General features: G+C 64.0%; 1 protein-coding gene across 4 annotated transcripts in view; it reads right to left on the reverse strand.

Annotated features, from left to right (window-relative positions):
• TP73 (tumor protein p73) overlaps positions 1–21,220 on the reverse strand; it is a 60,519-nt gene that overhangs the window by 8,424 nt on the left and 30,875 nt on the right. For all 4 annotated transcript variants that reach the window (XM_047869980.1, XM_047869982.1, XM_047869981.1 and 1 more), the window contains one exon: positions 11,009–11,251. In XM_047869980.1, coding sequence (XP_047725936.1) covers positions 11,009–11,251 — 243 coding nt within the window. The remainder of the gene's footprint in view (positions 1–11,008; positions 11,252–21,220) is intronic.

The raw sequence follows: 21,220 nt of genomic DNA on the forward strand, positions 1-21,220 counted from the left end.
GACATGGAGTCTGAGGGGTTGAGCTCTGCAGCGTGGCATGGGCCACCGGGGACCTCAAAGCCCTAGTACCTGCAGCCCAGGGTCCCTGCCCAGGGAGGGTCAGATGATGCCCTTCCTGACCCTGGCAGGGGCCTCTGGGGGCAGTGGCCGGGGGACCAGGTCGCCCACCCAAGCACCCTCGCATGAGTTCACAGGAGACCCTGCTGGTGACCACAGGCGTAGCCACTAGTTTCCAAGCTGACTGGCTTCTGGGCAGACCCGTCTGGGGCTCCTCATGCCTCCTTCCCCCAGGGGCAGTGTTGCTGGTCTCAGGTTCCTGGCCACACCCCACAATCTCCCTGCCCCCCCCACAAGTCCCCGGTGACCTGGAGTCACCCCAGACACAAAGTCCGGAGAGTGCCCCATCACACCCCACCATGGTGGGGTCAGAGAAACCGTACTGTACCAGGAGACACCGTTTCAGACAGGCGCCCAGCTGGGGTCCGGTCACCACAGGGAACTGGAGACCACAGGCTGGGGCTCACGGTTCACAGCGGGAAGTGTACCTACCATGCTAGAGTCAGGGCAGTTGAGGCCGGACACATGGATGACAGAGCCAGAGAAGGGGCAGGTCACAGCCCGCTTCTGCCAAGGAAGCTGGGGGGGCCCCCGACACCCTCACACTGCTAAGGTAAGGCCCCCACTGGCCTCCAGAGCGCCCCCCTCTGGCCACCAAGGGACACAATGGACCCTCAGCTACTCCAAGTGTACAAAAAGCAAGGGGTGGGAAACATAGGGAGATGGAACTTACCCAGAGCCCCAGAGCAGGGGGTCCCCGGTGCCCTCACAGCCTTTGGCCCCACAGTGTGAGCCATCCCTCCCCTGATGAGCTGACCGGGGCTCCCTCCTGGAAACACCCATCCCTGGGGTGGAGTTCAAGGCATTCTCAGGGTGTTGGACCTTGTTCAACTTTCCCTTGGCGCTGAATTCAGTACCCGCCCCTCACACCCCCCGTCACAGAAGGAAACTGGATGCCGTGGGCTTCACCGCCCCCTCCCACTCGCCAGGCTCCCTGGAGCCCGGTGCAGCCTGCCACCCCATACCTGGGTCCCCCACCTCTGGCGAGAAGCAGAGTCCCCAGACCTGCTTACAGTGCAGGAAAGAATGATCACACACAGCCCTGGGGAGGGGGGGTTGCTGAGGCCCTTCTGGGAAGAGCAGAAAACAGGGCTCAGGGAGTGGGGGCAGCCTGCTTGTTGTGGGGCTCAGTCCTGCTTCCCAGGGGGTGACTGCTGACCTCTGATGTCCTCATCAGTACAAATGCTGCCCCTTCACTCCCCGAAGCACCAGTTTGGGGGATAAGCTGGGCGCCCCTGCCCAGGACAGCAGCAGCCTGCCCGGCCCAAAGCAGACACCGGGTGCCCATTCGGCACCCCGCTCTCTTGTCGACCCACAGTGAGGCTTCAGAACAGGTCCCCGGCTCTCAGACAAGTGTGCAGGTGGTTTCAGGCAGGGAGCTGCCAGGCAAGCATCCTGGAGGCCCTCGGAGAGGCTCAGCAGGAGAGCAGTCACCCAGGGGGTTTTCCTGATGGAGGAGGCCCCCCGGGAACTGTGAGCCCCGGCTGGCCTGCAGGGACCCGAAGAGAACCAATGATAGGGGCAACCGGGGTCCAGAGGGCCATCCCTGCAGCAGTGTTTGTGGGGTGCCTATCGTTTGCCAGGCCCCAGAAGCACGAAAGAAAATGGGCTGAGAGGCCCCTTCAGCCTTCAGAAGAATCTGGACTTACTGGAGGCTCCCGCCTGAAAGTGTCAGGAGGAGAATGGCCTTTGAGGCCTGGCCCCCAGGTTCTGGTGCTTGTCAGTGGGATGCTATACTCCACTGGACAGACCTCTCCCAGGCTGGGCAGGCAACCCGCTGGCTGACCACACTTAACACCCTTGAGCCGTCGGCCATGGCCCAGTGTGCAGTGTCACTTCCAGGCCGGATGGCTCCCCGCCCCTCTGCGAGCAGGCCCTCCAGTCCCCTCTCTGGGGCGACTACCCAGCGGCTCCCATCAGTCAGTCCTCTGACCTCGTGATCCCTCCACGGCCTGAGATGGGGTCTGTTGGCCCCCCAAGGCCCAGGGGCCTTGGCTCATCAGCCAGCAGGGAGGGAGCAGGACTCCAGGTGCAGCCCCGCAGGCCTGTCCTGACAGTGGGGCGGGGCTTCAAGGCCCCTGACCAGCGGAGACTTTGTGAGCCCTCCTCTGCAGGCCCTGAGGCGGGCGGGGTGGGGGCGCCCCTTCGGTGTCCGTGTCTGGGCGTCGGACCGAGGCCCCGAGGTCCGGGGGAAACGCAGGGGCGCGTGGCCGGCAGGCGGGGATGGGGGCGGCCGGGGGTGCTCTCCGTGTCAGGGGGCCGCAGGAGGTCCCAGGAAAGCGCAGGGACACGTGGCCGGCGCGGGGTGGAGGAAGGGCGGGGACGGAGGGGCGCGCGGAGGACGCCCCGCCCTGGGGAGGAGCCGCGGGGAGCTGTCCGTGGTACCCGCGCCGGACCAGGCTGGGCTGGGAGCCCGGAGCCGCGTAGGGCGGGCGAGGAGAGAGGGCCCCGCTTCCTCCCTCTGCGTCCCTGGCAGGGCCACCCCCAGCCTTGGGCCTGGTCCCACTCCCCACAGGGGTGTCCCTAGTCTAGTGCCACCCCAAGATGATTGATAATATGGCCGTGGGCACATACACCAGCCACCCCACCCCTGCGGGGATTGAAGCCACAAATGTCTAGCCCGGTTCTGGTAGAACAGCGAACGGCAGGCTGGAGGGATGCCTTGAGGCTTCCCTACACTTGGTAGCATGTTGCAGGGGCACAGCTGCTGGGCTACAGGGGCGGGAGGTGGGCCTGGAGGGCGGAGGTGTGGGGTGGCCAAACCCAGGGTGGGGTCAGGGTGGGGTAGCCTGTGTCTAAGAAGGCGTGAGCCCCCACCCCCCAGCCAGCTCCTTCCCTCCTCCCGCAGCTCCTGGGACTCAGGCATGGGCAGGTGGGGAGGAAGACTCCTGGGTCCTGCCTGGTCCACAGAGAAGGTCACGTGAAGACGCCTCCTCTCCCTCCCTCTTGCCTCTCCTTCCCTAGAACCGCTAGATGGATGTGTTTCAACAGATTCTGAGCTGATAAAATCTTATTTATCTTCGGCTGTTGACACAGAGCCGTCCAGACTTGCCTACCCCGAGATGCATGTATCCCTTCGTGTTTGCAGGAAACGGTTTGCCCAAATGCTGGTGTCTGCCCATCCCTGCCCTCCCCCACCGGACCCTCCCCCCATTAGAGTCCTCGACGGGCCCTGTCTGGCTGGGAGCCCGGGGCCTGGCAGGGCTGGCGCGGGGGTGGCAGGCGAGAGGGTGGCGGGTGGCAGGCGAGGCTCCGTGGCTGTTAATTTCCTCGCACCCGCTCCCCGGCAGCTGGGTGCCCGGCATGGGCAGGTTTGGACAGGAGGAGAGTGGAGAGGTGATAATAGGTTGTCTGTCATTTTCCAGGGACGTGTAGCATCTTGCAAACCGCAAATACCGTTAACCAGCTTGGGCGAATCTGTTACAACAGATTCTGGAAGACGGGGCCTTGAGGGGGGGCTTTTATTTTTTTAAATGATTTTTTTTTATAGCCCACTTTTATCTGCTTGCCGCATGTGTGTGTGTGTGTGCGTGCGTGTGTGTTCAGAGCCACATTTCTCTCCTCTCTCAGGTTATGGACCCCTTTGAGGACCTACCCAAGGCCACAGACTCCCTTCCTCCCTAGAGAAACTCCCACAAGAACACTTACCAAGAAGCTGTGTGGGTTCATAGGGTGACCCCCAAGACCCACAGGGGGCCTAGGCCAACAGCCCCCATTGACAGCCCTCCTGGGTAAGGAGGGGCCCCGTGAGTGACACAAGCCACATTGCCACACCCCCTCCTGGTGGCCTCCCCTACTCCACGGAGAGCTGCTGGGACATGGGGTGACTCTGACATGTCAGGGAGGTCTGGGCAGGATAACAGGGAGGGTGCCAGCCTGTAACCATCACCCCACCCCGTTTCAGAGCACCCATGGACAGAAAGGGGTGAGGGTCCCTGCACAAGGAAACCCACAGCCAACGCCCCACCTTGGCCATGGGCCTGGTGGCTGGAGGGGGCTCCTGGGAGCTCCTGGACGCCGGTAGGCTGCAACCGTGCCTGATAAAGAAGCCTGCCGAGAATCCTCAAGAGCTCCTGGCTAGGGGAGGAGACACACGCATCTGCTGACACCCTGCACAGGCTGGTCAGGGGGCTCCCTCGCCGGGAGCCCAGAGAAGGATAAAAGGGAGGCAGAAGCGGGCTTTGCGGGTGCCAAGTGACGCTGACCACTATCCAGGGGCATCTCCAGAGGCTGTGGGCCAGAGGCTGCCTACCTGTGAGAGGTGGGCCTGGGGCTGGCAGCGACACCCCTCAGGAGCCTGCCCCCCCACATCCTAGAGCCTGTTCCCAATCAAGGGAGCAGGAGCCCCTGGGACCCTCATGACCTGGAAGTACCATGCCCTGGGAAGTGGCAAGCATCCCCCTCAGGCATTCCCAGGCCACAGGGACTTGGGCCCACTCCGCCCTCCTCCCACACATGGCTGCAAGCCGGGAAGGATGTCTCTGGTGGCTTCTGTCCCGGGCTAACATCAGGGGTGGGAGCGCTGAGACCCCTGAGTCCCCTTTGTCTCCACCAGGCTAGCCCTGGGTCCAGGAAGACTGCCACTCAAAGAGGCATGCAGGGGGACGGAGCAAGGACACAGGTGCCAGGCACAACATGCTTCTTCCTCTGGCCTGGGGTCAGGGGCAAGGGGGCCAATGGGCGGGGACCTGCCCTTGGCCTCAGATACCCAGGCCCTGCCATCTGGCCTCCCCTGGACCCTGAGGAGGGGGCCTTGAGGATGGAGAGGGTAAGCAGGATGTGTCTTTGGGGACCCAGCTGGGCTTGCGGGGAGCCCCAGCCTTCCCACCAGGAGCCACCCTCCTGGCCAAGAGCACAAATGGTGGCCACGTCTGAAGCACCAGGATCTGCCTCAGCCAGGCTCAAGCATAGTTCCTCTGCCTGTGAACTTGGTTTCTGACTTTGCCAGCTGGAGAGCCCAAGCCTGTCTGTCCTGGCCTCCCAGAGAAGGCAGACACCCCACTGGCTGGCCCCATGGGGAAAACACTGGTAAGAATGCAGCATGGCTGTGAGCCAGACCAGAGAACTACCCGTGTGGGGACAGAATGAGGAGGCTGGCCACCAGCCCGGCTCTGCTCACCACAGAGGGTCCCCTCAACTGCCAGGGGAAAGATCCCCTATGACCCTTAACACCCACCTTCCCCTTCTGAGCTGCTTGGCCTTGTCAATGCAGTGCTCATAGGGTCAGCCCGCCTGGGCAGGGTGTGGGGGCCAGCAGGCACCTTCTGCTCAGAGGATGGTCCTGGGATCCTCTGACTGCAGGCACCCCACTCTGGACAGGACTGCCAGTCTGGTGAGTGCAGGCACAGGTGGGCCGGCTCCTGCCCCCAGGGCCCAGAAGCTTCCAGATGGCCTGGGCCTGGGGCCGGCCCAGCTGCAGGTGGCTTGGGAGCGGGGAGGTTGGCCCGGCCGTGGCCACAGTGGGGACGGGTATTCAGGATGGCCTCGATGGCCCTGTGTCAGCTCCAGCTGGGGGCCCTGGGCACGGGTTCTCCTGCCTCTGACCTTCCTGCCATGGAAGCTACAGGTCAGTCTCCAGTTCAGGACCTCAGTTAAAGACCTGCCCTCTGGCCAGGCAGTGGTGAGCATGGTTTTTTCACTCTTAAGAAACTGCACCCTCTGCCAGCAGGACAGGAGCCCACAGCTTCTCCAGTGAGCTCGGGGATGCCCCGGACACGTGGGGATGGGCATTTTCCAGCTTTTAAGGCAATGGTTGGCTGGAATCGAAGATAAATACCCAGCGAAGCCCTGGGGGAAAAGGAGAGTTTGGGACCCTAAACGTCTGACTGCCCTGCAGAGGGCAGTGGCTCCTAGTGCCAGGTGGTGAGCATGTGGCACCCCCTCGTCTCATCCTCCCCAAGGCCCTGGAGGAGCCAGCTGGCTCCTCACATAGGAGGATGAGGAGGAGAGGGGAGGGGTTGCCTCGCCCTGGGGCACACAGCCATGGTGGATGAGGCAGGTCTGTAATCCCAGGGGGACCCTGGGCGTTAGGCCACCGTGGGATCCCCCAGCAACCCCTGAGCTTCCACTTTACTGGAGCTTGGAGTGCTAGTCACTTGTGCGAGGCGGTGCTCCTGCCCTAAAATGAGCCCGAGCGTAGCAGCCCTGTGGCCCTGTCCAGCCCGGGGGCCTCACACCTCACCCCAGCTCTGCCGCCCTCAGGTTTCTGCCCCCTCCTCTTCCTGGGGCCGCCTGGACAAATACACGGACCGCCCCCTGCAAGGCGGGGGTGGGAGAGGCGTGGCCAGGGGACTTCTGGGGCCTGGGGTCCATGAACTCGAGCCCCGCTTCCAAAATCCTGACACGGATTTCCCCCGCAACTGACCACTGAAAAGCTTCACTGGTCGCTCAGCAGAGACCCTTGCCCAGAGTCCACAGGATGGGGGCGGGAGCCTCAGGACCGCGTGGCCTTCTCAGCCCCGGTTCCAGGAGGAGCTGTCCCCCCTATAACGGCAGCTACTGATGCTGGCTGGGCAGCCAGGGCCTGGGAGATGCCCAGGGAGAGGCGAGGAGGGGCTGTTCTCAGGCCCCGCTCCCGACTCCCCGACCCCCGGGCCCCAGCCCCGGCCCCACTCGGCCTCCAAGGCCAAGTTCTGCGACCTCCAAGCCCAGGGGCCCCAGCGGCTGCAGAGGGTGGTGAGAGAAGCGATCCCCAGCTCAGGCCACAGGCTAGGGCGCCGACACCAGCCAGGGCCAGCCGGCAGGAAGCGGGTCCCCGCCCCAGGAGCTTTGCACAATGCAGGCAATCACGGCCACTTCCCCTGTTCGCTCCTCATTCTGTCTCCACCACAGACACTGAGAGCTCTTCCCTCGGCCTTAAATACGTGTAACTGCTTCTGGTGCCAGTAAAAGGTATTAATTCCACTTATGCATTCCATAAACTTTTAGGATAACGCAATTGATACTGTGATCATGTCGGGACACATCCGCTATTATTTTCCTGCTCGCAAACCTCCGAGGGGCTGGAAAGTTTTCTCCCGAATCCATTAGTGTTGACTCAGCCACATTCTGCCAGGAACCCCGTGGAGAACCTTTGTGTCTCCCGCCTGCCTTCCACAGGAGCCTCCTCGGCCAGGAGGGTGGCGCTCACGCTGCGTGAGCTGGCTGGCCCCCAAGACGGACAGACTGACGCTCGTGTGTGGGGCGGCTGGAGGTCACTCAGGGGGCTGTGTCCAGGCCCCCCCGGGGACTAGCTGAGCCCTCACGCCACGTGCACCCTCACCATCACGCCTCACGCTACCCAGCTGGGCCGGGGCTCCGACTGTCCCAAGCCTCTTGCCTGACCTCAGACCCCCCTCCCAAACCTACCAAACCCCAAGGACAGCCCTCTTCCCTGGCGAGGCCCAGCCTAGGAGCCGGGGGAGACTGAGCTGGGCTGGACGGCATCCAGATGCCCCTCTCATCGGCTGCTCCTCCAGGCTCCTGGGACCAGCCGTCCGTGTCACCGCCAATCCCTGGGGGGCTGCGGGGTGAGAGTGGCCGTCAGGGCCCAGAGGCCAGGCTGGAGGGTGCTGGGGAGGGCTTGGGACAGCGACAAAGGCACAGTCACTGCCATCGCGGGCCGGGCTCCACCGTCCACCGGTCCAAAGAGCATCAGCGCCCCCGGGTGCCAGCCCTCACTCGCCGCCCTGAGCTTTTTGATGTAGGTCTCTCCTTGACGCCCCCAGAGCCCCGAGGAGCGCCAACACGGGACAGGCCCTCACCAGGACGGCTCAACAGCAGCGGTTTGTGGGGCGCTCCCCGGGCTCCAGGCCCCGTTAGAAGTGGTCCCAGGAGGCAGCTCATTTGTCCTGTCACGACCGCACCCTCAGACCCAGGCCCAGAGCAGTGCAACAGACCCGAGACCTGGACCCTGCCAGCCAAACTCCCACCTCGGCCCGTCCCTGGCCCCCAGTTTATAATCTTGGAGGCTGAACACACATCCCTTGTCTGCTCAGTTGTGCTTGACCCACCGGTCCTGGCCTGTGGGTGGGAGGGGTTGTCAGAACCCTGGGTCGGGACCAGAAGAGGCTGCACATGTGCACATGTGTTTGTGTATGCCTGTGCACGTCTGCGTGTCCCTGTCTTCACGCGTGTGCAAGATGTTTCCTTATGTGCATCCGCGTGTGGCGCGCACGCCTGTGAGCTGAGGGCTCCCCTCGGTGCCCAAGGAGCATGGAAGTGAGATGTGGGGGTGCTCGCAGGGGGCCTCGGCCAGGCACAGGCCAAAGACCCCATTAACAGCTGCAGTCCCTTGGGGACTTGGTGAGGGTGTTTTTTCCAAGCGGGGACAGGAGTGAAGGCAACAGTCAATTTGGAATTGTACTTGAGAAAAATATGAATTATCTATCAGTTACCAGGCATCCGGCACGGCGGGAGCCACGCACGGCGCGGTGCGGAGCCCAGACAGCGCGCCCGGGAAGCAAGTCCGGGCAGCGCCCGCGCAGCCAGACCCCCAGAGCTGCGAGCAGGCGGGCGGCCGGGCAGTCCCCGTCCTGCACCGTGATCCCGGGCAGGGAAAGGAGCCCACGGGGGGTCTTCTCCCAGAGAGCCAAGGTGCCAAAAATCTCATTATCAACGTCTGTCCCACCTCCACCCCCTGCGCTGACGAGGTCTGGGGCGGGGGGGGGGGACCGTGTGTGCCAACAACAGCACCTCCTTCTCAGAACAGCCACGCGAAAGCAGAGGGCCCAGACAGGGAGGTGGGGATCGGGGCTCGGGCACGCGGGGCAGGGTTGGTCAGGGCTTGTGGGCAGAGCCGCTGGGCAAAGGTAAGCCCTCCCCTGCTCTCTGGTGTGGCTGGCCGGGGCAGGCCACTCCATGGGGCCACTTAGGGGCAGACAACTGTGACCCAGCCATGGGCTTTCCACCCTTAATGTCACTCCCCTGCCAGGGGAGGTGGGGACAGAGGCCCCAGGTGGGGGGGTGGGGAGGGGGGGACAGCCAGCCGAGGCGCAGCCTCTGTCCCTTCCTGAGGACCAGCTCAGACCATCCAAGGCACTCCAAGTCCCCCAAGACACTGCAGAGACCCCTCCTGCCTCCTCAAACAGTGGAGAGGAAGACAGCCGGGACCCCCCCTCCAGTGCTTGCCAAGATTCCTAGGGGTCCGGCAGCTCAGGCTTGGGTGACAGCATTGGTGCAGGAGGCTGGGACCCTCCCCCGAGAGGCTGCAGGAAGGGCTTGGGGAACGGTATGAACGTGGAGTAGGAGTGGTAGTGAGCCTCCTGTCACCAGAGGTGTGCTAGTGTGGGGATGCCTCAGAAGCCTCCTGACCTGGCTTACAGTCACCCAGTCAAACCTCAGATCGGGGTGGGAGGACCAGGACCCCGCAGGCAGTAAGAGAACCCTCTAGCACCTGCAGCTTCAGAACCTCACCCAGGAGGACCAGCTCTATGGCACCCCATCCCCAGTTCTGCTGCTAAGGTGACGCACTGCTCCTACTGTGCCAGCCCGTGCTGCGTGGTCAACAGCCCTTTAAGCCTTACCACCAGCGACAAGGAACACCGCAGGAAAAAGTCGCAAATGAGGAAAACTGGGCGCCCACGGGGTGGGAGCCCCAGACCAGTGATGGGTCAGCAGCTGGGGCGTCAGGGGGAGCTGTGACTTGGAAGCCAGACCCAGACTGGCCCCTGCAGAGCCTGACCAGCTCCCTGTGGTTCCACCCCACCCCCACCCGCAGAAGCACGAGAAACAGCCCAGCAGGGCAGTGGGGATCATGGGACCCCTCCCCCCCCTTAAAGCAGCAGAGCCCCCAGGTCACCTGCTTGGTGCTCCTGGAGGGACACAGCCACCCTGCCTGGAGACTTCCCTGTTCCAGGGTCCTGTTTCCATGGACTGGGGGAGACCATGGAGCTGCTGTCCCCTGCAGGAGGTGACGCTGTCCCGTGGCCAGGACCCCCTAGATGTGTCCGGGGTAGTTACTGGGCAAGGCTCACTGTCCTTGTCCTGTAGGGGGGGGACAGGTGACCTGCCAATGCCCTGCGTGCCCTACCCTCAGAGGAAAGCCTGTGGTCCGTCCTGGGGATCTCCGGGTCCCTGCTGCGTCCCTGCCCCCGTGGGCATGCCTGGCAGCCCCTTCCTCTCGCAGCCGCAGCAGCGCGGTTCAGCGATTAGGACCGTAACCCCAGTGACCCCACGACCGGGAAGCCGGCCACGGGGTTCCCTGCTGGCCCTTACTAACGGCGTAACTCCGAGCGAGCTACGTTCCCTCCGGTGCCTCCTTCCTTGGCTGTAAGATGGGACAATAACAGATTCTATCTCGTTATAGAGATAGAATCTGGGTGGTTTCTAGAGTAAACTCGAAGCACCGGTGGGTGTGCGGGATGCCATCCGAGCTGGCAACGTCCCCACCAGGGGCCAGGATGCCCCCAAGCACGGGCGCCAAAGACTCGAGTCCGCACAGCTGCCGACCCAGCCCTGACGTCCCGGTCTCACACCCACGCTCACAGACGACAACCCAGAGACCGTGCGGGCACAGCCCAAGCCCGCCAACCGCCGGACTCCGGACCTCCCCGCCGCCCCGCACCACCCGCAGGAAGTGGCCTCTGCAGACCCCGGGGGGGGGGGGCGATCCACGCGCCTCCTGCTCACCCAGGACACGACGCAAACCCCACCGGGGTGCGGGGACGCCTGGCGGGTCTCCCTGAGGATGGTCTGCCCCTCTGGGGCCCCGCGGAGGCTGGCCGCTCTGGCCGCGTCCGTCCGAGGGGTGGGCACGCCCAGACTGCCCAGCCCCAGACCCGCCTCCTGCCCGACGCTCCTCCCGGAGGCGGCCGGGAACCCCGCGCGCGGACACCCAGCCGGCCGCCCGGGGCGATCACCCCTCCCCGGCCCGCACCCCGCAGGCGCCCCTGGGAGCAGACGCACAACTCACCGTCCAGGTGGCCGACTTGGCCGTGCTCGACTGCTGGAAGGTAACGTCGAAGTGGTGGGGGCCGGGGTAGTCGGCGTTGGAGGGGATGGCCGGTGCGGGCGACATGGTGTCGAAGGTGGAGCTGGGCTGCGCGTAGGGCGAGTGGGTGGGCACGCTGGCGGCGTGCTCCGGGGTGTAGGGGCTGGCCGAGGCCGCTCGGCTGCTCATCTGGTCCATGGTGCTGTTCAGCAGATTGAACTGGGGCTAACGTGGGAAGGGGGAGGGAGGGGGACACACAGTCAGGCTGGAGAGTGGAAACGCGCGGCCAGAGGTGTCCTGTTACAGGAGACTTAAAGGGCCAGCAGCTCAGTCATCCCAAATATTTCCCCGTCCCCCCCCCCCACCCGACAGGTCACTGCTTGTGTTGGGATAAACTGACATATTCACCTCGCCTCCCCCCTCCATCGGCTCCGGGTGCCAGGGTTTCCGGGGCTCCACCAAGCACACCTGGAGGGAGCTGCTGGTGGGGGTGGCTCCCGGCCCTCCGGACCCTCTCACAGGCCAGCAGACTCAGCGGCACTCTCCAGGGGGCGGTATCCAGCCGGACACCCTGTGTTCCGGCCAGAAGCGGGGAGACCCCAGGCCCAGGGAGCCTGACTGTGGGAGAGGCGGGCCCGCCAGAAGGGGGCCCATACTCCCCTCCTACTGGTCCACACCCGAACCCTAACCCGGGAGCCCAGCCCCTCCCCCCCCCCACACACACAGGAGGAACAGGGACTCTAGGCTGTACTGTGTGTGTGCACCCCCAGCTCACCCCCTTGGGGTCCCGGGACCCCGAGATGGACCAGCCCCTGCCTGGGGCTTGAGGAGGCCCCAGCAAGGGGACCAGCCCAATCTAGGGCAGATCAGACTCCTCCTGGAGGGCCGGCAAGGAAGACGCCTTTCCCAATCTGGAGGCTTCGAGCGGCAGGTGAGCTGACAGAGCAAAGAGCAGCTGCTATTGGCCAGAAGGGCTCCTACCTGCAAACCTGTGAGCTGCTCTCTGTGCCAGGATGGCGGCAAGGTTTACTGTAATCCTCTCTAGGAGCCCGAGGTGGACACTGCCATTATCGCGTTTCACAGACGGGGACACTGAGGCACGTAGAGGGAGTGACCGGCCTGGGGTGAGGCAGTGGCCCCGAGAGCCCCGGACACGGGTGGGGATGGTGGGAACTGCGGGCGGAGGGCCTGGGGTCCCCCTGGGGGGCAGGGACAGACCAGCAGCAAGCGTGGGGTGGGGGGCTTGCCCTGCAGCCCCCGCCTCACCAGCCTGCCTTCTCCAAATTGCAAAGCACAGGGGTGCATCCCCCAGGGGGACCGAATGTTCAGCCCCTCTCTGCCTCTTCCATCAGGAGAGAGGTGTGCATAACCCAGAGCGCCTCCAGCTCAGCATCTGTCTGGAAAGCACACGTTCCCCCATCGGGCCTGCTGGTGACAAGGGTCCTTGGAGCCTCTACTGAAGACTGCCAGTCTGAAGGAAGCTTACCACAAGGGCTGATGGAGCACAAGAAGGTGACAGGTGGCCATGGCTTCGTGGCTCCTGGAGCCCAGGATGCTCCAGCCCCCCGGGGACAGCCACCTGAGCCCCCCCCCCACCCCCCGGCTGAAACTGCCATCGGACAGACCCCTTGGGCGGGCCTCAGGCCTTTTCCGTTTGGACCTCCGGAGCCGTGGCCCGCTGTGAACCTGGGGAAGGGCCGGCAGCGGGACAGGGGGGCAGCGGGACAGGGGACCCCTGCAGGGCAACCGCAGAGGCCTCCTTCCCCGCTCTGGCTCCCCACAGCCTTCCGTGCCTTCACCTGTCAACCTGGGAGGCCCCGGCACCCAGATGAGCAAACTGTGGGGTCTGTCTGAGGGAGCAATGGGACACAACCATTCCGGAGTCAGACACGCCCTACAGGCAGGGCCACCAGCGAGGGCACAAAGCCAGCCACAGACGCGAGTATGCCTGCCGTGGGGTCCCCGCTGACGGCCGGCCGAGTCCAGCCAGAGGCAGAGCAGTTGGCCACCAGGGCCTGGGTGGGGCTGGGGGCGGAGGCTAAGGGGCAGCTGGTTTCCTTTGGAGGTGATGAAGAGGTTCTAAAATTCACCGTCAAGGGGGGTACACACAGCTGTGAATATACGAAAACCCACTGAATTGCACACTTGAAATGGGTGAATTGTGTGTCAGGTAAAATGTAAGTCAATCAAGCTGTTTAAAACAAAACAACTGGGGACCAGCTCCTCCCCTCTCCTGGCCCAGCAGGGGTGGGGGGCAGGGGCAGGGTGGGGGGGCGGGGAGGAGAGCAAGCCTCCCCGCTCCACGTGGGGCCCCGGCCGGGGACCCCAGCGTGCCCTCACAGCCGAGGCAGCTGCTGTGGGCGTGGGCGCCCCGACTCCACACTTGGCCACGAGAACATAAAGGGCAGAATCCAGCTCACGATTTCACGTTCAGCACGTGCCGGAACGGGCACCGTTTCCCATAAGTGAGATAAAGTGTTAAGTTACTTCCACGGGTTGCTTTTCACCGTTTGTTTTTCGACGTGGCTACTGGAAATCACACGTGCAGCTCACAGCCATCTGCTCCGGGCCGGGCCAGGGCCCAGGCCGCCAGGGGCTCACGGCATTCCGGAGGCTGCCACCTTCCCCAGCATCACAACCGCTGCAATCAGCAGCCCGGCCCCTGTCGGGGTACCACGGGCTCTCATTACAGAGTGCTTCCCAAGAGGCCTGCTGAGCGGGCGAGTGAGTGAGTGAGTGAGTGAATGAATGAATGAATGAATGACGGAGCATGGGTGTGCCAGGCAATAGGAGGTCTCCCCCGGACCGATGCCCGGGATTGAAGGCCAGGTGGGAAGCCGGCCCTCCCACTCAAGGAGGCTGAGAGCCCACCGGGTCCGGGGGGGAGGGCGGGGGTCCCAGCCTGCACCCTCCTCCCCAGGCTCCGTGACCTTTCTCTTCCCTCCCAGGTGACCAGCCGTGGCCCTGGGGAGCGTCTGTCATGTTGCCAGTTGCGCCCTGGGCGACTGAAGGGCGGTGGGAGCCTCGGGGAGCACGGCACAACCCGGGGGGCAGGTCTGTCCCCCTCCCCGCCCCCTCCCGACGGGACGGCCCAGGCCAGCAGGGCAAAGGGCCCCCATGGCCCCCCCCTCCCAGAAATGAGAGACAGCCCCACGACGACAACAACGTTGTTCAGATTTTAACTTGTCCACATTCTTTACCGATCTGCGGCGGGTGCCAGGGAATTAGTCACTGAACCAAAAGAGCAAGGCTGATAGCATCATGTACCCAGCAGCCACAAGGGGCAGGGCCCGCGTGCGGGAGCCCTGGTGAGCGGGAAGGGAGCGCTCTGCACACGGGGCGGGCGCCTCAGACAGGCTCCCTCTGTCTGCCCACGAGCCAGCCAGTGGCCTGTGCGCACCCTCCTCCCTCCCGTCCCGTGACTCCGTGGCATTTTGTGGTCCAGCTTCCTGGGGAGCGCCCCTCCTCCCTAGGAGAGCGTCGGGCCCCTGTGCGGGGCCAGGGCCATCCCTGCTACCCTTCCTCTGAGTCCTGCTTCCCCAGGGACACCTGCGCCCACACCCCCAGGAAATGGCAGAGGGCAGAGGTTTCTGGCCGGTTTGCTTTGTGCCGTTTCTGCTTTGCTGCAGGGAACCCCGCTGCTTAGGAAGTGGGGCGGCTTTTGCATGGCTCCTGAAAGGTCCTTCCTTCCTTCCCTTTGCATTCCTTCCCAGTCGGATGGGGTGCACTGCACCCTGGGGACCAGCCCCACCCCGACCTCGCTGTCCAAACCGGGCCCAGCACAGCCACAGAGAAGCCTGGGGTGCCCTTCGTCCAGACCGGAGGCCCCTGGCAGCGGGAGGAACCTCGGGCAAAACCAGGACTTTTTTGGTTTGTTTGCTTTCAAGCAGAACTCCCAAGAGAGCGGGCTGATTAGGACATGCCCAGCCCGGGGCGGCCCGCATGTGCCTACATGTGCGTGCAGGGCTCCTGGGCCCGACCCAAGCAGGGCTGCGGGCGGGCGGGCGGCTTCCCCTCCAGGTCCCGCGGAGGATGCACCGGGCCCGGGCTCCGGGAGGGGCTGGGGCCGGGGGAGTACATCTCCCCCCAGATCCTCAGTGTGCCCTGCTGGACCCTGGCAGATGGCCTGGGGGCTCCTCCCACCAGGGCCAGATAGGCCCCCCAACACAGTCTCTGTCCATTTGCTCCACAAACATGTTTTCTGGTGCTCTCTGCTGACTTGGAGGGGACAGCGGGCAGGGGCAGAGAGGGTGGACGTGCCCTCAGGGTGCAGGCGGTTCTGGCCAGTGCACCAGGGAATCCATCCCACAGCCTCTGCAGGGGGCCAGGCTGGCTCCCAGGGTCAGCACCTCTGGGGCCAGAATCCCAGGCAAGGGCACACATAGGCCTCGGGGCCACACGCCCGAGTGTGCTCACACGCAGGGCCCAGAACACGCGCTGGGAAGGGGCAAGGGGCTTAGACCTCAGGCTGCGGCCTCCAGCAGAGGGAGGAGGCTGCCCGATGGGAGGCCCCACCCCCGGCGTGGAGGTCCTGAACAGTGTCTGTGTCTGGCCCTCTTCTGGGAAAGGAGCTGGTCTCTGGCAGGGACAGCGAGTGGAGTCCCAGGGAAAGGGGGTCCTGCCCCGGGAGCAGTAGGGAGAAGACAGAAGGAACCGCCCTGGGGTGGGGGTGTCCCAGCTTCCAGCCCGCCCTGCCCTGCATCCCCAGCCTCGGGGCCTCCCCGGTTCTGCAGACCGCGGGGGGCTGTCACAGCACAGGGCAGCAGCAGCAAAGCTTAGCACCGGGCTGGGGGCGGGAGGGGGGTGCATCAAGCTGGGGATGGCTGCACTGTCCTCACACAGCGGGGACACTCACTTTGGCCAGGGTCTCAGGTTTCAGCCCCCGTCCCCTGCCCAGGGGGTAGCGGAGAATGGGGGCTGGGTGGGGGCGTTCAGAGGCCCCGGGAGCCAGGCCCCAGCGCCCCAGGCACCCCCACAGGCAGCAGAGGGTCCGGCCTGCCCACTGGTCCTCCTCTCCCGGGAACCTGAGCTCAGCCCAGCCCTCCAGCCCCTGCCCCACAGGCTAGACCTCGCCGCCCAAGCCCCCAGGGCCGGGGGTCCCCACAGGTGGTCAGGTGGTGGTGCCCGGGCTGGTGATCCCAGAACGCAGGGCTCTCCTGGCCATCCCACGGCCCACCTAACACCCTCCAGAACAGGACTCTCTGATGTGCCCAGGTCCAGGATTAGTGCCGCCCACAAGGACCGTGTCCTGGGGCAAGAGGAGAAGGGCAGGAGGGACCCCTCAGGTCCAGCAGGGCAGAGCGGGGCTCCGAGGTCTGCAGACCTGGGGGCCGAGGCCCCACCCCCCCATGTGACCCAGCCGGGACTGCACCGCTCCCGGCCTCAGCTTTCTATTACAAAGTTGGGGTGAAGCCATCCATAGGACCGCTGTGGGGATCAGGAGGGTCCAGGAAGGCCATAACCTGTGACTGTACATCAGGAGGAATGACCCCTGCCCAGGGGGCCCGCCCAGAGCCAGGGAGCCGACCGAGCTGGACACACTCCTCTCCCCTCCCCGTCCTCCGCACAAAGGCCCGACAAGGTAAGGGCTGCGGGCAAACAAGCTGGGCCACCCCCAGACCCTCCCCACTCAGAGTTCAGGGCCGAGCGCCAGGCACAGGGATGGGGTGAGCGGGGAGGCCCCCGTGCCCCAGAGAGGCCACGTCCCACTGTCCCGTCGCGCCCAGCCCCAGACTGGAGGCTCAGAAAACTCTGGGCTGAAGGAAACGGACCCTGGAACTCAGCACACACGTGGGCCCGCAGCACCGCTCTTGCCCTGGGTGCTCTTTGGGGTCCAAGGCGAGTCCTGCCTCAAGGAGCGGCCACAACGCATGGCCGGGTTTGCACTTGGAGAAGATTCTCATTTTATGTGTTTATTGACAATCGGTAAACCATCTCAAGCGAGTTTTGGGGATGTAGATGGAAAGCAAACTGCTCTTAAAGTTTGTGTGCTGGTTGCCTCAGCCTCCCCTCCCTTCCCAGCACCCGCGGCTAGTAAGACGGGAGGGAAAGTCAGGAGCACAGACCGGCTGTGAGCACGCGGCCCGCGACCAAGTGCAGCTGCCACACGCAGGATCCCCCGGGTGGACCTTATTTTTCTAGCGAAAGTCGTAACAGAAAACCTCGTCAGTAAAACTTCAGACGACTCTTCTTATGTCCCCAGAGGCTCAGTTCCAGGCTGACTCACTTAGTGGAAGGGACTTGAGGGAGAGAGGAGACCTCCAGACTCGTCCCTGCACCAGGCCAAGCAGGGGCAGTGGGAGACACTGGGCTCAAACACTGATTCAAAAGATAGAGCCCCTGGGCCTCTGGGGGGGGGGCATTGATAAAGGGTCCCCCAAGGAGCCCCCATCCCAGCCTCCTTTGTACCTCTTGTCCATACCACAGGGCCTTTGCTCCTGCTGTCCCCCTCCTGGAACATTGTCTGTCCCCTTGCCACCTGAAAAGCCTTTCAAGGCTCACCTCCTCTTAGGAGCTTCCCTGGCTCTTTTCACCTGCCTGTGTGTTCTGGGGCTTTCTCTCCCGCTTTTCTGGGTAGTGTGACAAACACCATGACCCACACCCTTGTGGGTGCGTACCTCATGGGTGTCCATTTTCCTCTGGCTTTAACCCCGAAACACAGCTTAACCCCGAAACACTTGACCAACCTAGGCTTAGGGGCACCGATACCCCATGCAGTCAAAAATGCAAGTATGACTTTTTACTACTAACCTACTGTTGACCAGAAACCTTACCGATACCATAAAGTCACGTAACACAGATTTTGTAAGCCACATGGGTCATATACCATGTTCTTACTATGAAGTAAGCCAGGGAAAAGAAAATTTTATTAAGAAAATCATAAGGAGGGGTGCCTGGGTGGCTCAGTCGGTTAAGCACCTGACTCTTGATTTCAGCTCGGGTCAGGATCTCACGGTCTAGTGAGTTCAGCACAGAGCCTGCTAGGGATTCTCTCTCTCCCTCTCTCTCTGGAACTTCTCCACTCACGCTGTCTCTGTCTCTCTCAAAATAAATAAATAACTTGAAAAGCTTTTTTTTTTTTAATCATAAGGAAGAGGAAATACATTTCAGTATTGCGCTGTATTTAGTAAGAAACAAAACACAGCCAACAGGACTGAGCTGTTCCAAGCTATGCTATCCAAAGCTCAGCTCTGACTATCTATTCACGCCTCTTGAAAAACCTGCAGCAAAGAGCTTCCACAGCTGACCTGGATAAGCTCGTCCAGCATCGTGTACCCTTGACCCTCAGGAAATTCTTTCTGGACACTAAAGCCCACTTCCCTCGATGCGTTTCGGGCCGAGGCTGCTCTGAACCGGGAGCAGCAAGTGAAGTCAGCTGCCTGTATCTCTGCTCTGTGACCCCGGCCGGCCTCCTGGGTGTCACTCGGGGGAACCCGAGTGTCCAGAAGGGGAGGCGAGGCTGCAGAGCCGGTCCTATCAGGGTCCTCTATCTGCCCCCTGAGGCTCCTGACCACGGGGAGTGAGGACATTTCCCAAGCGCTTCCGAAGAAAGCCGAGAGGTCCAAATGCAACTCGTCACAAAGTCCACCCGTGACCTTCCCAGACGTGGAAGGCGGCGATGCACCTGGCCTGAGGCTTCACGGGTTCCTCTCTCCTCCCTCCTTGCCTCCTGCCCTCCCCAGCATGCCTTGCTGGGTCCCGGCGCCCCGCCCCGCCCGCCGCGTCCACTGCTCCCCACGCCTGAGGCACCGCGTGCGTCCTGTGCTGCCCGAGGGCCCGGCAAACACGTCTCCCTTCACGGCCGCAGGGGAACAGTCCGGAGGAATAGTCGGCCTTTGGCAGACAGCCGCCCTGGCTTCCCTGGCCCCTTCCCCATCCCGTTGGCCAGGTTCTGCCCTCCAGCCTCCAACCTCAGGGCCACCTCCCCCAGGAAGCATCCTGGCCCGGCTGCCCCTCCAGCCAGGAGCTGAGCCCAACAGTAAGACACAGCAATGGGTCCTTTCCCAGGTTGGCGGCCCCGGGGTGGGAACCACGTCACCGTCCGGCTGCGTGGCCCCCGTCTTTGTGGAAAACGGGTGAACGGTGTCGGCCGTGGCTTCCTCATGGGACCACAGTGGATCTGACTGGACAGGTGGATACAAGGGTCTTTACCGGGCCCTCTGCCCGGATGTCCTCCCCAGACCTCCGCTCAGGAGGCTCCCCTGACTCCCCCTCGGATGTCACCTCCTGGGGTGAGGCCAGCTCAGCGCTCCCCACTCCTGGGACGCAGCACCGCCTGGGCCGGGGCAAGGGGGGGGGGGGGTGCGAGCATCATTCTCTCCTGCACGGTTGGGGCAGGGTGTGCGGAGTGGGGGAGACGGGGCCCCAGCTCTGCGGCCCCTTTGCCCCTGCTGGGGGCTCCGGGGGTGGGCAGGCGGGCACCCCATGGATCTCAGAGGGCTCTGCCTTGGGGGGCTCCCTCCCACCCCCAGCGGGCTTCTGCTCTGACCCCAGCGTCCCCGGCTCTCCGCAGAACACTGATACCAGAGGTTTCATAGGGCACGAAACTCCGAGCCCCCTGGTCTTCTCTGGCAGGCATGTCTGGGCTTGGGTGTGGCCTCACCCAGAGGTGAGTGGCTGGCACGCCGTCCGGGCTTCAGGGGGAGAGAACCCGTCCCCCTCGGAGCAGGACCTCCACCCGCGGTGTTTCCCACAGCATCTCCCGGAGTCTGAGTAAATGGGTGGAAATGCCAACAAGACCGTACTCGTGCTGGGGGAGGCGCCCCCCCCTCCTGAAAGTATGCGCGCACTCTCCTCGCCCAATCCTACGCCAGGGCCGTGTGGAACTTTCCACACCTCGCGCTGGAGAAACGTGCCCCCAGCAGCCCGTTCCTGCAGCTGCCGAGGCGTGTGTCTGCAGGATGGCCCTGCTCGCCTCTGCCTGCAGACAGCGCTGCTGAGACAGCCGGGGCGGCGGCCTGGAGCCCGAGCCGCGCAGGGTCCCCGTGCGACTCCCTGCCGGCCTCTGCGGGGCCCCCGGTGAACAGGCCGGAGGCCCACGGATGCACAGACTTTACTGAGCCCCCAGAAAACAGCCCCTTCCAGGGTGCCCGGGGCCTGGAGCAAAGGTGGGGTGCAGCAAGTGGGGGACCCCTCGCCCCTGAGCCCCACGGGGGACAGTCAGCCTTCCCAGAGCCTGACGCTGACCCAGGTGTCTGCCCTGACTTCCTTCGCCCACGTCTCCCTTGTCCGTCTGTCTATCCGCAGGCGCTAATGAGGCCCTGCCTGCACAGCACCTCACTGAGCGGCCCCTGGTCTCCTCAGCGACAAGCACAGTGAAGAGGGCGGGACTCTGGTGGGGGGAGGGGGGTGGTCACTTCGACGGCCAGCACCCGGGGATGGAGAAGCAGCCATCACCTCCCCAGTTCACGGCTCCGGGGCGGACAGACAGGCCAACCCCAGGCCCTCCTGCCGGCTCTGAGCCTGACAAGCTTCCTGGCGGGTGAGGGTCTCCTGGGTGCTGGGGGATGGCGGCACTACGTAGATGCGGCCCATGCCCTGCGGGAGCTGGTGCTCACGTGTGGCCATGGCAGCCGGCAAACCAGCCGCTGAGTGTGTAGGGGGCTCAGGACTTCACAACAGGCTGAACACACAACTCACGGGGTGGGGGCTGGGGGTTTCCCATGAGAAGGATTAGCGAAGCCCACCAGAAGTGAAAGATGGGCAGGGCGCAGGGAAGCTTCCAGGCTGGAGATCAGAGGGCAGAGCACCTGCGGCCAGAGGAAGGGCTGATGGGAGGCGGGGGAGTGGTTCAGCCCAGGGACCCTCTGGCTCCCGAGTCAAAGGCGTGATACCGGTCGTGGGGCAGTGCAGGGGCTGGCACACTCAGAGGTCACGTCGGGGGCTCCGAATGAACGGGACGTTGGCTGTTGCAGAATAGCTCCCGCGTTTTGGCCACAAGCAAGGGAAGAAGGGATTTTCCACTAGCAGAGACCCGACTGGCCGACTGGCCACTGGCGGGGCAGCTCAGCGAGCCTGGTGAGTGGGGCCATCCCTCACCTTCACTGAGGCAGGCTCCTGTATTCCCCTTCTGGAACAGTCAATCCCTGCCTGCCCGGACCCCAGCGGCTCTGAACCAGGTCGGAAAGGACACCTTGTGGCTGCTGCCCCATTCTGCAGCCCAGACCCCTGGCCACTCCAGCCCTGTCCTCTCCC

Source organism: Prionailurus viverrinus, chromosome C1 (genome assembly GCF_022837055.1).
Source record: "Prionailurus viverrinus isolate Anna chromosome C1, UM_Priviv_1.0, whole genome shotgun sequence".
Taxonomy (NCBI): domain Eukaryota; kingdom Metazoa; phylum Chordata; class Mammalia; order Carnivora; family Felidae; genus Prionailurus; species Prionailurus viverrinus.